At 43.7% G+C, this 16,658-nt stretch overlaps 1 protein-coding gene across 6 annotated transcripts in view; it reads right to left on the bottom strand.

Moving 5' to 3' along the window:
* Positions 1 to 16,658, bottom strand: part of prr12b (proline rich 12b) — a 70,698-nt gene that overhangs the window by 42,844 nt on the left and 11,196 nt on the right. For all 6 annotated transcript variants that reach the window (XR_013908740.1, XR_013908742.1, XM_026166200.2 and 3 more), the window contains 2 exons: positions 2,884 to 3,032; positions 16 to 177 (listed from right to left, as the gene is read on the bottom strand). Coding sequence is in view for 4 of the 6 variants with exons in the window: in XM_026166200.2 (XP_026021985.2) it covers positions 16 to 177; positions 2,884 to 3,032 (311 nt within the window). In the remaining 2 variants the exon portion in view is untranslated. The remainder of the gene's footprint in view (positions 1 to 15; positions 178 to 2,883; positions 3,033 to 16,658) is intronic.

The following is a 16,658-nucleotide window of genomic DNA, read 5'->3' as shown; positions in this document are numbered from 1 at the left end:
CAGGCTGACACTCACCAGTCTGCCAAGAGGATGTGCGGAACTGAGAGAGAAGGGAGGAAGCAGAGGGTGAGGGCTGTGGAGGCCGTGAATCCAGAACTGAAATCAGATTCATGACAGAGGGGTCGGGACCTGAGGGGCTGGCATGATGGAGACTGGAGTCAAACAGCCCTGACAGACCTTGCAACAAAATACAAACCTCAGTTACTTGATATCATAGATGATATAAACAGTTTAGAAAATCTTCAGACTTTGAGCTACCAACGTATCGCACAAGAGCAAACTGGGTTTTGGCATAAAAAAATAAAAATAAAAATACTGATGGTATTTACAAAAACCCACACAGAAAGCAGGTCTGGCCCGGATCTGGTGTCAAGTCGGCACTGCTGGCTGACTTCTGGCATGTAAAGACATATGTCATCCAGATATGGGCCAGGCCTGGCAATGATGCCACTGTCTATGTGATGGCTTGCCACATCTGTCTTGATTGTGGTTTGGTTTATGTGGCCAAGGCTTATAGAAAACAGGTCTGGCCCAGATCTGGCGTCACACTGGCACTTCTGACTGACTGATGTCATGGTAGGGTGTATGTCAACCAGATGTGGGCCAGGTCTGGCAATGATGGCACTATTTATGTTCCTATTTTCCCATTTTAGTTAGAAGACCCAAATGCCTTGTTGCAATACTATACTGCTACGGTAGCCAATGTTTCAAATGCAGGTTTGACAGGTTTGTGAGTGTACACTTTATCCAAAACCTAGTGAGGGTTGACTCATGTTTACCACTGGGTGGCTGTAGCTCAGGAGGCAGAGCAGGTCACCTACTGATCGGAAGGTTAGTGGTTTGATCCCTGGCTCCTCCAGTCTGCAAGTCAAGACTATGAATAAAGTTAGGAAGCACTCAGTTTAGATAAAGTGTGTGGTTGGGTGAATGTGGCATTTTGTATAGAGCACTTTGAGTAATCTGGGAGAGTAGAAAAGTGCTATAGAAGAATCAGTCCATTCACTGTCTGAGCAGAGTTTCGTCATGTTACTTTTGCACTATTATGTTCCAGCACATGTTGTTATTACATGGCTTGATTAAGGTACACATTAGGCTGACATCTGGGGCCAGAGCTGAAACTGTTCTGCAACTGGCCTTGTGCTGGCTCATGTGTGGGCCACCTCTGGCAGACCAGATCTGGGCGACCAAAGGACCATCATTCTTTGCGGTATGTGGGCCATGTGTAAGCACATTGTGTGGGTCAGATCCGGGCCATACCAATTATGCTATGTTTGAAGATGTGAGAACTCTGCAGAAAACTGTCTTTCTCAAGGCCCAAAATACAAGGAGGAGACTGATAGGTTTTGTATTGTTGATTGTCATTTATGCTTAGAAATATTTAACCATGTATGCTTAGAGGTTTATAATCAGTTGTGTAGTGGTAGGCTGTGTGATCTTTAACAGACTACAAAGCCTTGGTGTGTATTCCATACTAGAATGCACACCCACAGCCTGGAAACATGGGAGAGATCCTATCTTCTCTTTATTGATTTATGGTATAGCAAACACACGTATATTTCTTTAAGTAGAAGAGCCTTTTGTTTAGATGGACCCATTGGACTCCTGGCACCAGCTTTGGGGAGTCTTCACAGGGTCACATCTTGACCTCACACAAATCACACACACACACACACACACACACACACACACACACACACACACACACACAGTATTCTTTGTTCACATGTGTACCTATGTAAGATGTTATATGTTAATGACCCTATGCATATTCATGTAACCACAATAAAAGGAGTGCTATGGGGAGCCTGGCTGAGAGTCTGACAGAGGTCAAGTGGTGGAACGACACTTGGCTCCAGGCAGGTCTCCCTCATGTATGAGTAACAGAAAGAACTTTGGTGCCTTGGGTCTTGCTTTTTGCTGCGTAGCAGATTGTCCTTAACGTTCCAGCGAATAGGTTCAAGCTACAAACCTATCAGAGACTATTTAAACACCCAAACTGATTTGAATTTCTTGTGTTTGTGACACAAGCATACAGTGTTTGTGAGATACAATTTACGGCTAATTGCAGCGAGATTTAAAACCGAAAAATATCAAAAACAGTGTACTGATTACTGATTTTTGTGGGATATACAACATAGGCCATGGAGCTTAGCTGTTGTAAAATAAAACTGAGAAGCATTACACAGATATGGTTATGAATTTGTATTTCCATACATAGCCTGCTTTTCTTCACCTTTTAGAAAATAATACTACTTCTCTATCTCCATCTTTTGCCCTTGAGTTTTGTTTTTTATTCCAAAGAAAGAAAACAGTTTGATTTTTTTCTCCTTTTCCGTTTGGCATGTACATTTGTACTCCTTTGTTCCTTATAGTCCTAGTCCAATCTGTCTAGTAGTCTACCTTCTTAGTGCCTACCATCTGTGTGCTGAAAAAAAAACACTATACCCTATGGACGGAATCAAAACAATAAATCCAATATGGTAGTCAAAATATAGGAGTCATATCAAAACTGTAACATACCATAAAATACTAAGATTTATTTATATAAACCACTCTGCATTTGTACGTTATGGTTTGCATATCAGTTCAATATATTTCAATTTTCAATTCAATTTTATTTATATAGTGCAAAATCACAACAATGGTCACCTCAATGCATGTTATATTATAAGGTAAAGATCCTACAATACACACTTCCCTCCTACAATATCCTATAATTACTTCCCCTCCCTTTCCAGTTCAGACATTTATTTCACGTTTCTTTTTGTGTGGGTTATTTCTATTTACAGTTTTGTTCATATGATGATAGAAATAACACTGTATAGTTCACTCGAATATAATATTTAAAACTTGCATTTATACAATGCACAACCAAATCCTTACCTAGTGTTCGTCCACCCCAAGCTCCACCCCGTCTTGAGCTCCCTGGGTGATGACTTGCTGCATAGCCTTGAAGTGGGTGTGGGGTGCCATAGGTTTGACGGTGGAGTAGTTCTGACTCTGGGTGGTATGAGCGGCTCCCATACACGAGGCTGGGGAGCACATGGTTACTGAATTTGACTTAAAACTTAAACACAATTGCTTAAGTACAACTATATTCCATCAGAAGAAATTAAAAGTAAGTACCAATTAGCATGGCAAACAGAGTGCTTTAAATATCTTGGAGTCATAATACCTAAGGATCTTGCAGAACTATTAGAACGAAATTACTCACCAATACAAAAGACAATTAAGGAAGATATAGCGAGATGGAATCTAATTCCATATTTAAGTTTATATTCGAGAATAGATTCAATTAAAATTAATATACTTCCTAAATTGTTATATTTATTTCAAACATTACCAACAGAAATTAACCAGAAACAATTTAATTAAATCCCCGGAGAGCAGCCATTTGGCTTTTCTACCTTTAAAACCCGGAGAGCAGCCAAATGGCTTTTAGCTAAGCTTTAGCTTCAGCCAAGTGGAAGCTAAATTGGCTAGTCATTCATATGTATATTAGGTTGTTACCTGGGAATTCTGGAGGGAGGGGAGTGTGTCAATGAGGGGGTGGGGGAGCTGCTAAAAGCTGTGAACTTCCTTTTGTGTTCGTCTGATGCATTCTAAATCATCCAGGGAAATAAATCTCCAAAAGTCACCAACTTGGAGTGTTTCAGTTTGCCATCTTAGGGAGAAATCAACACACATGGGTGTATGTCCTCTGTTGCTGAGATTTATTGATAAAAACAGTACAAAAAACCAACCATTTGTACACATATTTACAAATGGCCTGCTGAGTGGTGCACGGAGCATGTTCATTGGTTTATGGACCTCCCTGAACTAATGGCATTTATTGCAATTGTCATCTTGCGGGGGGTTAACAGGGTTCCATCTCTAAATGACTGCTGGTCAGCAAACCTGGGAAACCCACAGATAATTGGAACTATGGCACGAAACCGCTTCCAAGACATCATGCAACACCTACGCTTTGATGACAAGTCCACCCGCAGTGATCGAGCAAAGACTGATAAGTTCGCTGCAATTTCCAGTGTGTGGGGATCATTTGTCACCAACTGCATCACGTGCTACAACCCTGGTCTACATATCACCGTTGATGAACAGCTTTTCCCATCAAAGACTCGGTGCTGTTTCCTGCAGTATATTGCAAGTAAACCTGACAAGTTTGGGATCAAGTTTTGGGTGGCTTGCGACCTAAAATCCAAGTACATTTGCAATGTCTTCCCATATCTTGGCAAGGACCCCAATCGTCCTACTGGGGAGAGACTTTCTGAAAATGTAGTAATGAGGCTGATGGAACCATTCCTAGACAAGGGCAGAAATGTTACCACGGACAATTTTTTCACATCGCTTTCACTTGCGCAAAAACTTCTTAGACGGAAAACCACCATCCTCCAAATGTACTTGGATTTTAGGTCGCAAGCCACCCAAAACTTGATCCCAAACTTGTCAGGTTTACTTGCAATATACTGCAGGAAACAGCACCGAGTCTTTGATGGGAAAAGCTGTTCATCAACGGTGATATGTAGACCAGGGTTGTAGCACGTGATGCAGTTGGTGACAAATGATCCCCACACACTGGAAATTGCAGCGAACTTATCAGTCTTTGCTCGATCACTGCGGGTGGACTTGTCATCAAAGCGTAGGTGTTGCATGATGTCTTGGAAGCGGTTTCGTGCCATAGTTCCAATTATCTGTGGGTTTCCCAGGTTTGCTGACCAGCAGTCATTTAGAGATGGAACCCTGTTAACCCCCCGCAAGATGACAATTGCAATAAATGCCATTAGTTCAGGGAGGTCCATGAACCAATGAACATGCTCCGTGCACCACTCAGCAGGCCATTTGTAAATATGTGTACAAATGGTTGGTTTTTTGTACTGTTTTTATCAATAAATCTCAGCAACAGAGGACATACACCCATGTGTGTTGATTTCTCCCTAAGATGGCAAACTGAAACACTCCAAGTTGGTGACTTTTGGAGATTTATTTCCCTGGATGATTGAGAATGCATCAGACGAACACAAAAGGAAGTTCACAGCTTTTAGCAGCTCCCCCACCCCCTCATTGACACACCCCCACTCCCCTCCCTCCAGAATTCCCAGGTAACAACCTAATATACATATGAATGACTAGCCAATTTAGCTTCCACTTGGCTGAAGCTAAAGCTTAGCTAAAAGCCTACCAGCCATTTGGCTGCTCTCGGGTTTTAAAGGTAGAAAGGTAGAAGCCTGGCAGTGCTACTGGTTAATGAATGGGATAAAACTTTGTCAAGATACATATGGCAAGGAAAAAGGCCCCGAATTAGATTCAAAACCTTACAACTTAACAAAGGAAAAGGGGGGTGGGGCTTACCTTCTCTTAGGGATTATTATTGGGCAGCACAATTAAGGCCTATGATATGCTGATGTAATCCTTCATATGACGCTCAATGGAAAGTTATTGAGGAGAATCTGACCTCCATCCCCATATAAGCTATTATAGCAGACAGAAGCTTGCAAAATTTAATAAAAACTATTGAAAATCCATGGATCAAGTTGACTTTTAAAATTTGGGAAACAGTAATAAAAGAATATAAACTAGAAGAGGATATAGCAGTTCTTAAGTGGTGTGCATATGACACACATTTCGCTCCAAATAAATTGGACACCAGATTCAAAGATTGGACAAATAAAGGATTAACAGCTTTATGTATGGTAATGGAGGAAGGCAGACTAATTAGTTTTGATCAAATGAAAGATAAATATTCATTAGAAACACAGGATTTTTATAGATGTCTACAGATGAGGCATTTTGTGAACAAAAAGATAAAAGCTAAGGCTGAACTAAGTAAACAGCTGCTAGACGTATTTAAAAGGGCAGTTCAAATAAAAACAGAGGTATTATAGGTGACCTCTATAAAGGATTGACAAATATGAAATTACACTTGACTTTATATATTAAAACAAAATGGGAAATGAAGGGAGGAATAGAGATAAAGGAGGAAGAGTGGACAACAATATGGGCATATCAATGGAAATGTAGCAGCTCACAGAGCTGGCGGGAATTTGGGTGGAAATGCCTGATAAGATATTTTATTACACCTCACCAAAAATCTCACTATGAAGGCAACCCTCCCGCTTGCTGGAGAAATTGTGGAAATACAAATGCAAATCACTATCATATTTTCTGGGACTGTCATGTTATTAAAACTTATTGGAAGGGAATACATGCAGCGATACACGAGACATTTGGAAGATATTTACTTTTGGAAAGTAAAACTATGTTTTGGACTTATGCCAGCAGGATGGACAAAGAACGATAAATACTTGTTTAATATTTTACTGGCAGCAGGAAAAAAAGCCATCACAAAAAATGGCTTTCTTCAGAGAGCCCAACTATGAACACGTGGATGAACATCACACTGGACATTTACAGAATGGAGAAAATGACAGCAGATGTGAACTACAAGAGCGACCTGTTTGTATCATGATGGAAGAAATGGATGGACTACATTAGAAAACGCAGGCCAGTTTTTGATTTTGACGGTGTTAACTACTAGAACACTAGAGGAAATATTAGTTATATTAATGGAAACAAAAACACACTCCCTACTTGCTTTTTGCTTTGCTTCTTTCTTTCTTTCTTTCTTTCTTTCTTTCTTTCTTTCTTTCTTTCTTTCTTTCATTCCTTTTGTATGGATATTTTAGTTGTTTAAATACAGAAAAAAGAAAAATACATGTAGTGACAAATTGTTGAAGTTGATGGTATGGTACAGTGATTCCTAAATGTCAATTTAAAAAAATAATAATAAAAAAAATACGCATTTTATTTCAAGTTAATCATTTCAGCTGAGTGCACTCTCTGTGTTGCTGTTTATTTCAAAGTGATCAAACAGCTCTGAAACTTTAAGTTGGATTTGTTTAAACACTAAATATTATGCACTTTAGTATGTTGGCAGATTTCAGTGAATAATTTTTATTGACTGATAGATAGTGATGTGTGCTCTGTTTTCCAGTGGCTGCAATTCCAGCAGTGTAAAAGAGACTTTGTCCCGGTCCTGACCCAGAGTTTTATATAAGACCCAAAATATCCTTCCTTCTGAGGAATTCAGTTTCCTTCCTCCTGGGACACTTGTGGACATGCTCTACCTTGTTATTTCATTATGAATGGTAAAAATAAAAGTCCATCAGACGTGAAGTCGTTTTATGTCATTTATTTTGGCACGTTTCATTACAACACTTCGTGGACTAGTACAGCAGCAGGTACAGGAGTTTGTAGTGTCTTTGATCTCCGCTGACAACGGTCAGAGGGAGCCACAGTGACTCTAGTGTGGCCGAGGTGTACCCAGTCATGATCACACTGCTTTGTCTAAAAAGATAAAGATGTTGTTTCCATTACCTAAGTTTAAACAGCCCTGCAGTCTGTACTGGGGTGGCAGCTGAATGTGTGCCTGAAGTACAATTATAGCATCCAGTCACTATCACATTGTTGCATTGCAATTTTTTTTTAAAGTTTATAAATGCTGTTTGATTCTAGCTATGCTGCCACATAGCTACAACTAAGATAAGCGTGAGATCCAAGTTGTGCAGTGTACCAGGAGCACTAAGACATGCAACTACAATTGTTAATGTGTCATAATTATAAGTGAATATTAGAGATGGCACGATACCACTTTTTTATGTCCGATACCGATACCGATATCATGTGGTGTGCTGGGGGAGCAGCACAGCAAAGAAGGACTCATCCAGGCTGGAGAAACTGATCAGGAGGGCTAGCTCTGTGGTCGGCATGAAGCTGGGCACTCTGGTGACAGTGGCAGAGAAAAGGACATTAAAGAAACTGATGGACATTATGGACAATGCTGGGCATCCTCTGCACACGGCCATTAACAACCAGAAGAGTCTGTTCAGTGACAGGTTGCTTCTCCCCAAGACAAGAACTAACAGACTTAAAAACTCCTTTGTCCCACACGCCATCAGACTGTTTAACTCCTCTCTGGAGGGGAGAGGGAGGGGAAACAGGAGGACAAAGGAGGGGGGAACAACTAAGCTGTAGTGCCTCTGCACCTCACTGTACAATACCTTGTGCAATACTTTTTGTAAATAGTCAACAGTGCAATAGACTCAATACTTGAAATGTGCAATTCACTTGTATTTTTATTTTTTATTCCTATTTATTCTATTTATCCCCTTTGTATATTTTATTTATATTTGTCTCTGTATTTATATATATGTGTGTGTGTGTGTGTGTGTGTGTGTGTGTGTGTGTGTGTGTGTGTGTGTGTGTGTGTGTGTGTATATATATAACAATTCTGTAACTGTAACTTCGGTCGTTGCTGTGCTTTTTTTGGAAGTCGAATTTCCCAGAGGAACCCACCCGAGGGATTAATAAAGTTCTATCTTATCTTATCTTATCTTATCATAAATTTGGATATCTGCCGATACCGATATGAATCCGATATAGTGTTTTTTAATCAACAAAACTGTTTTTTAAAATATCTTGCTGCATTTTGCAAGTCTGCAAGTTCATACTCAAGTTTAAAACAACAACTACACTAAAGCTATTCTGTTATACCTGTATACAAAAAAAATATTTCATAGTTCAGCAATACTGATCAATCTAATAAACTTAGACCTACACCATCCTCCCTATTCTGGTATTTTAAAGAGTACTTAGCGTAAATATTAAGCAACCTAACTAATAGGGTTCCAACTCCCAGCAACAACAAAATTAAATAAATAAAAAATAGGGAACCACCCCTCACGCGCCACCTCATGATGCTTAATCGACGTAATCAACCTTAATTTGATGCAGTGTGAAAAAAAATGCACAGAAATCAATTATTTTTCAAGAAATATTAAATAGATTCAACATCTTTCTTCAACAAAATTGCAGACTGCACAGATGGTACCTTCCCAAAGTAAAAAGTACTATAGCTTACTAGGGTATATATATTAGACTTAATAGTCACTATATACAGTAATTGACTTCTATTCATTTTACATCAAATTAAAACTTTGGGTGTCAGATAATTATTTATTAAAAGCTAGACATTTTAAATGAGAATAAGAAAGAAAAGTATGTCTTTGTGCCCCCTTTTCCCAGTTAATGCCCTATCGGCCCCCCTGGCTAAACTTTGCTAGATCCGCCCCTGCACAGTTACCAGCCGTCAGCTACTTAGAAAAAGATCCTGGTGTAGAAATTAATATTAAATAAATTCTAACAACAGCTTATCAAGCTTAAACGTGCTGCTGTTGTTCAGCCGCTGGTTTGCTCTTTCTGGCGCAAAGTGGACCAAAAACAAACGAGAGACAGACTCGCGACAGAAAAGCCGATCAGCTGATTTAAGCAGTTTCACGATTGAAGTAGCAGCCGGAGAGCGAGAGGCAGTCGCTTGTTAAGCTTAACGTGGGAATGCTTTACAAACATTCAGAGATGGACTTACACACTTGCTTTACTTCTCTCGGGGATAACTTTGTCGGAGATGAAATGCCAGGTTGCTAGCGAAGCTCCACATGCTATCCAGACCACCGACAGGTCCTGCATGCCACAGCTGCTCTATCACGTGATGCATACGTTCTGAGGTGAGTTACGGCGTGTTGCAAGTTTTGTGAGGTGCTTTCGTGATATTTAATGGATCGGATTACATTTTTTATTTTTCTCCGATATCCGATCCAGTAATTTAGGTCAGTATCGGACCGATACCGATACGTAATATCGGATCGGTCCATCTCTAGTGAATATCTGGACCTTGTGTATGTAAACATGCAGGATCCATACAGAGCCACTACCCTTCTCCCCACTAGGTAGATGAGATCACAACCTGGTCCTGTCAACACCTCTGTATAGCCCCTTCTTTATTAGTTCTTACTCGGATCGACTCACCACGGCTCACCACGACTCGACTTAGATCGACTGGTTTTCTATTACAGTTAAGTACCACCTAATGTACATAGTTATTGTCATAGCAACCCAGTCAAGCATCGCGTATTTAATATGCAACAATAGGTTTTCAATAGGTTTAGTACTGAACCCCCCCCCCCCCCCGAGTCTGCTGCTGGAAAAGGTACCAATGCTACGGAAGACATCATGTTTAGTGCTGGCACCAAAGAAAGCCATCCCTTCCGGCCTTAATAACTTCAGACTACTTGCCTTGATGTCACATGTCATGAAGCTGTGTACCCATTAACGGGTTTCGCGACCACATAGTTGCACTCCTGTAGCAGATCATACATTATTCCCAGTTCCATGTGTTTCACCACCTCCACCTTGCACAAGTGGCTTACAAAGATGACACTGACTAAGAACACAGGTTGGCAAGGTTAAAACATATCAGAGTAAAATTCTAACAATGATAGTTACAATTTACAATTAGAATGTCAGCATTACTGAGGGACACATGCATACCTACAGCTACAATGGATTGGAGACTACCTGCTTTTTTCTTCACTTTTTAATAAAATCCATCCTGAACCTGTCGGTGAGTTTATGGTGCAAAAACCAAACAGTGGCCAAAAACAGTCTGAGGTTTACACTGTAAAAGGAAAGATCACTTGGAAGAATTTAATGTGATTTATTGAGATTGAGAAATTCATTTAGACGGAATCCCAGCAATGGGGCCCGGCCGGGCACAGCCCGAAGAGGAGACATGGGCCCATCCTCCCGCAGGCCCACCACCCGCAGGAGGCGCCATAGGGGTCGGGTGCATTGTGTGCCGGGTGGCGGCCAGGAGCGGAGGCCCTGGCGGACTGACCCCCGGCTGCCAAGACTGGCAATAGGGACATGGAATGTCACCTCTCTGGTGGGGAAGGAGCCTGAGTTAGTGCGTGAGGTTGAGAGGTACCGGCTAGATATAGTCGGGCTCACCTCTACACATGGCTTGGGCTCTGGAACCAGTCTCCTGGAGAGGGGCTGGACTCTGTCTCAGTCTGGAGTTGCCCCTGGTGAGAGGCGGCGGGCTGGGGTGGGTATTCTAATATCCCCTCGGCTTGCTGCCGGTACGTTGGGGTTTTTCCCGGTGGACAAGAGGGTTTGTTCCCTGCGCCTTAGGGTCGGGGAACGGGTCCTGACTGTCATCTGCGCTTATGCGCCGAGTGGCAGTTCAGAGTACCCAGCCTTCTTAGAGTCCCTGGGGGGGGGGGGGGGGGGGGGGTGCTGGAGGGTGCTCCACCTGGAGACTCTGTTGTCCTGCTGGGAGACTTCAATGCTCACGTGGGTAATGACGGCGAGACCTGGAGGGGCGTGATTGGGAGGAACGGCCTCCCTGATCTGAACCCGAGCGGTGCTCTGTTATTGGACTTCTGTGCTAATCACAGTTTGGCCATAACGAACACCCTGTTCGAACATAAGAGTGTCCATAAGTGCACGTGGCACCAGGACACTCTAGGCCGTAGGTCGATGATCGATTTTGTAATCGTATCAGCAGACCTGCGACCATATGTTCTGGACACTCAGGAGCTGTCAACTGATCACCACCTGGTGGTGAGTTGGATCAGGTGGCGGGGGGAGGACGCTGTACAGACCTGGTGCACCTAAACGCGTAGTGAGGGTGTGCTGGGAACGTCTAGCAGAGGCCCCAGTCCGCGAGATCTTCAACGCACACCTCCGGCAGAGCTTCAACAGCATTCCAAGGGAGACTGGGGACATTGAGTCCGAATGGACCATGTTCAGCGTCTCCATTGCCGAAGCTGCTGCATTGAGCTGCGGCCGCAAGGTGGTTGGTGCCTGCCGTGGTGGTAATCCCCGAACCAAATGGTGGACACCAGAGGTGAAGGGAGCCACCAGGCTGAAGAAGGAGTCCTATCGGGCTTGGTTAGCCTGTGGGACTCCGGAGGCAGCCGATAGGTATCGACAGGCCAAGCGGAATGCGGCTCGGGCAGTGGCTGAAGCAAAAACTCGGGTGTGGGAGGAGTTCGGAGAGGCCATGGAAAAAGACTTTCGGACTGCCTCGAAGAGATTCTGGCAAACCGTCAGACGTCTCAGGAGGGGAAAGCGGTGCTCTACCTGCACTGTGTATAGTGCTGGCGGAGCGCTGCTGACGTCGACTGAGAAAATTGTCAGGCGGTGGAAGGAATACTTCGAGGACCTCCTTAATCCCACTGACACGTCTTCCGAGGAGGAAGCAGAGTCTGGGGATGAGGGGAATGACCCGCCAATTTCCAGGGGCGAGGTCACTGAGGCAGTTAAACAACTCCTTGGTGGCAGAGCCCCTGGTGTTGATGAGGTCCGCCCCGAGTTCCTGAAGGCTCTGGACGTTGTAGGGCTGTCCTGGTTGACACGCCTCTGCAATGTTGCGTGGAGATCAGGGGCAGTACCTGTGGACTGGCAGACCGGGGTGGTGGTCCCCATCTTCAAGAAAGGGGACCAGAGGGTGTGTTCCAACTACAGGGGGATCACACTCCTCAGCCTCCCTGGGAAAGTCTATGCCAGGGTGCTGGAAAGGAGAGTTCGTCCGTTAGTCGAACCTCGGATACAGGAGGAGCAATGCGGTTTTCGTCCTGGTCGCGGAACACTGGACCAGCTCTTTATCCTCTCCAGGATACTTGAGGGTGCATGGGAGTTTGCCCAACCAGTCTACATGTGTTTTGTGGACTTGGAGAAGGCATTCGACCGTGTCCCTCGGGGTGTCCTGTGGGAGGTGTTGCGGGAATATGGGGTGTCTGGCCCATTGCTACGGGCCATTCGATCCCTATACAACCGTTGCAAGAGCTTGGTTCGCATTGCCGGCAATAAGTCGGACTCGTTCCCGGTGGGTGATGGGCTTCGCCAGGGCTGCCCTTTGTCTCCGGTTCTGTTCATAATTTTTATGGACAGGATTTCTAGGCGCAGCCAAGTGGCGGAGGGCTTTCGCTTTGGTGGCCTCAGAATCTCATCTCTGATTTTTGCAGATGATGTGGTTCTGTTGGCTTCATCGGGTGAGGGCCTCCAGCTCGCACTGGAACGGTTCGCAGCCAAGTGTGAAGCAGCGGGAATGAGGATCAGCCCCTCCAAATCTGAGGCCATGGTTCTCAGCCGGAAAAGGGTGGAGTGCCCACTCCGGGTCGGGGATGAGTTCCTGCCCCAAGTGGAGGAGTTCAAGTATCTCGGGGTCTTGTTCGCGAGTGATGGGAGAAGGGAGCCGAAGATCGACAGACGGATTGGGGCTGCAGCTGCAGTAATGCGGACGCTGCACCGGTCCGTCGTGGTGAAGAGGGAGCTGAGTGTAAAAGCGAAGCTCTCAATTTACCGGTCGATCTACGTCCCTACCCTCACCTATGGCCACGAGCTGTGGGTAGTGACCGAAAGAACGAGATCGCGGATACAAGCGGCAGAAATGAGCTTCCTCCGAAGGGTTGCTGGCCTCTCCCTTAGAGATAGGGTGAGAAGTTCAGCCATCTGGGAGGGGCTCAGAGTAGAGCAGCTGCTGCTCCACATGGAAAGGAGCCAGCTGAGGTGGTTCGGGCATCTGACAAGGATGCCCCCTGGGCGCCTCCTGGGTGAGGTGTTCCAGGCATGTCCCACCGGGAGGAGGCCCCGGGGAAGACCCAGGACACGCTGGAGAGATTATATCTCTCGGCTGGCCTGGGAACGCCTTGGTATTCCCCCGGATAAGCTGGAGGAGGTGGCTGGGGAGAGGGAGGTCTGGGCCTCTTTGCTTAGGCTGCTGCCCCCGCGACCCGGCCCCGGACAAAGCGGATGAAGATGGATGAAGATGGATGGAATCCCAGCAGTGATTTAGTACAGGACCCTCCGGAGTCAAGAACGCTGTTGTTTGAGACGAAGAAGATAGAGGCTTGAATAGAGCTCTAGCTGAGGTGTTTGAAGGGGAGAATGTGCGGAGCCCAGATTTAAACCTTGCAAAGCGAGTTTGATTGATGATTGGACCAGAGTGATGATGTCAGTATTGAGATCGACAGTGTGGGAAAGCAGTAGAGGTGTAAACCGAAAAGCAGTCAAACACCCAGGAAAGCAGGTAGATGAGTGATTACAGATCTTCCTTATTGAACTTAATCATAAGCTTCATTATTGTTTAAAGAGGTTCATATGGTTGTGACTAACCACTAGTAATGTTTAACACTAATATTTTCACTATTGTGTGTGAAGTGTTAGAACATTCCCTCTGTGTGATCAGTAACTAAATATGAACTACATATGCCTTGTATATGTCTTCACTCTTTTGTTCTAGGACAGATTTCTGACCCTGAGATGATGGTATCTGGAACCAAATTAAGCCAGTCTGAGAAGGAACTGATTCTGTCTCATCCTGGGACTGTCCCACGTGGTTCCCCCATGACGTACCACTGTCCATCCATATGTCCAGTGACCTCATCCTGTACCACATGGCTCCACAGTTCCTAGACTTTTCTTTGATCCAGCACTTTTTCAGAGGTCCATTTTGCCCAAGTTTACATCTGTTTATGCTTCTCTACTCCCTTCAAGTTTGACTACAAATGTCCTGGGAAATTCAGAAGGGAACCAGGCAGCAGTCTGTATGTCTTGTATGGGCACGGCAACGCAAAGCATGGCTGACTTCCAGTCATTTTCAGGAGCTATGCTGTTGCCACAAGGGGTATGAGGAGCAGGATTCTGCAGTAAAGACCCCAGCTGCTGAGATGTGTGTTTTGATTTTATTTGCATGATTTGTATTTTTAATATTTGTTTTGTAGTGTTTTAATCCACTGTGGACTGGGTGGACAACGGACAAACTGGTTAACACCTGTTGAGGTGTGGGTGTGCCCTGAGGTGGCCTATCAGCTGCTGAAAGGACCTGTTAAAAAAACTGTCCGAGCACAAAAAAGGGATGAGGGCCCAGACTCTAGAAAGTAGGAGCACGTATAAGCCAGGTGAGAGAGAGAGAAGGACATGCTGCCTGATCACCAGGTGAAAAGGCTTGCGTGAAGATGGGTCCACCAACACGGCACGGCCATCGAGCAGTGGGAAACAACGATCGACACCAGGGCAGAGGTAAACCTGTACCTGTGTCTGTGAGTACTGTTTGTCATTCGCTGGCTGCAGCCCTATTGGTGGTGAGGGCTCCTATGGAGATTAGCCAGGCCAGGGGTTTTTCAGGACAATTTTATTGAGGGTTTGTGTTGGATTTTAGTTTTAAAAGAACATTTGTTTTATTGTTTAATTTTTTAAAATGGGAATAAATTTGTTTGATTAGACTTGCTCAGTGTCTTTGCCCTGGGCTCTGATTCAGACCTTCTGGTGTGACATTCAGGCCCACCAGCTTTAGCGTGTTAAATTCCTTTATAGTCGCCTCTGTTTGGGCTTGTTGAGGTGAAGAGCAGTATTTAAAACATGACGTGTCCAGGAAGCTCACGTCAACATACAGAATGGCTATGCCACTCTGTGCCATTCACACAAGGACTACTGTCATGGTTCTGGGTCTTTGACCCACTGCTTTGTGTTTAGAGCTTTTAAACCTTGTTAATTCTTTATTGTTCTGAGTTTTGAAAAAATTATTTATGTTCCTTGGTTTTAGTTTTATACCTTGGTTTCCCTGTGTTTATGAGTTATGCTTATTCCATATTGTTTTCGCTGTGTATTATGTATGTCTAGTTTAAATGTCTTACATTTATCAGTTCCCTTTAGCGCAGTGGTTCTTAACCTTGTTGGAGGTAGAGCAGGGCGATATGGCCAAAAATATTTATCACGATATATATTTGAAAATTTGCGATAACGATATAACCGACGATATAATTGATGCGAGACAAAATACAACTCCACAACATTACTAGCGCAAAAAGACAACCTTCCATTTATTTTCACTTAAACAAGAAGCTGGTTTTTATGTACATTAAAGCTTTATAAAAATGTAACAGTGCAAATGCAAATTCCTTGCTGAAAGTTTAACCAAAAGGCATTTCCAGTAGAAATGGGCTGACATATCCTGAGCATAACCATGTATAATATCCACTGAAGTTAAAAAGAGGTGCTTTGCAACATTAAACTGCAGTGTGCAGTACGTATTTTTCGCACCATAAGGTGCACGGGATTATAAGGCACATTAAGCGAAACAAAGCAGTCAGATAAATCAAACTTTATTAAATTCATTCTTCTTGCTTCCTCCACTTCTGTACCATTGATTCATTAATGTTGAATTCTCTGGCAGCTGCTCTATTCCCATGTTGTTGCAGTATATTAATGACTAACCTCGTATTGTGGATGGATTATCTCAGTTGTTCTCCTGACTGAAGTTTGGTCCGTTTACAGTATCCTGCCATGCGATTGCATTTGTCTCTAACCATGAAGAACCTTCACGTTAACTTTTATAAGTGGAAAAGTGTTAGTGTTCGTCCTCCAGCTTCACTGTTTATGTTATGCTAACATAGCTGTGTCGCTAGCGATTACGTAGCACATCATTATATACCAGCTAGCCCAACTTCAGTAACCCTACAAACGTCACTGCTGTTTAGTTTCCTGTCTTCATTTATGTTGGAAGTGATAGCAGAGCTGTACGTTTGATTTTTTTCAGAAATCTCTCCGTCAGAACATGCAATATCATGCTTAGGTAACTAGCGAAACTAGCGAGCTAACTTCCGCTAGCTTCCTGCTAACTTCTAACTCCGTTAAATGTAATAACTTTTGTTTTCATGGATGCCTGGAAGTTAAACTTTATAGTTACACCTGGTAAAGCAGCAATGCTGATCGTTTTATTAAAGATGAAAGAATTTAGACAGTTTTTAACTCTAAGTGAT

This window comes from Astatotilapia calliptera, chromosome 4, assembly GCF_964374335.1.
Source record: "Astatotilapia calliptera chromosome 4, fAstCal68.1, whole genome shotgun sequence".
Classification (NCBI taxonomy): Eukaryota; Metazoa; Chordata; class Actinopteri; order Cichliformes; family Cichlidae; genus Astatotilapia; species Astatotilapia calliptera.
Note: the sequence above shows the minus strand (reverse complement) of the source record. Positions and strands in the feature narration are given on the sequence as shown.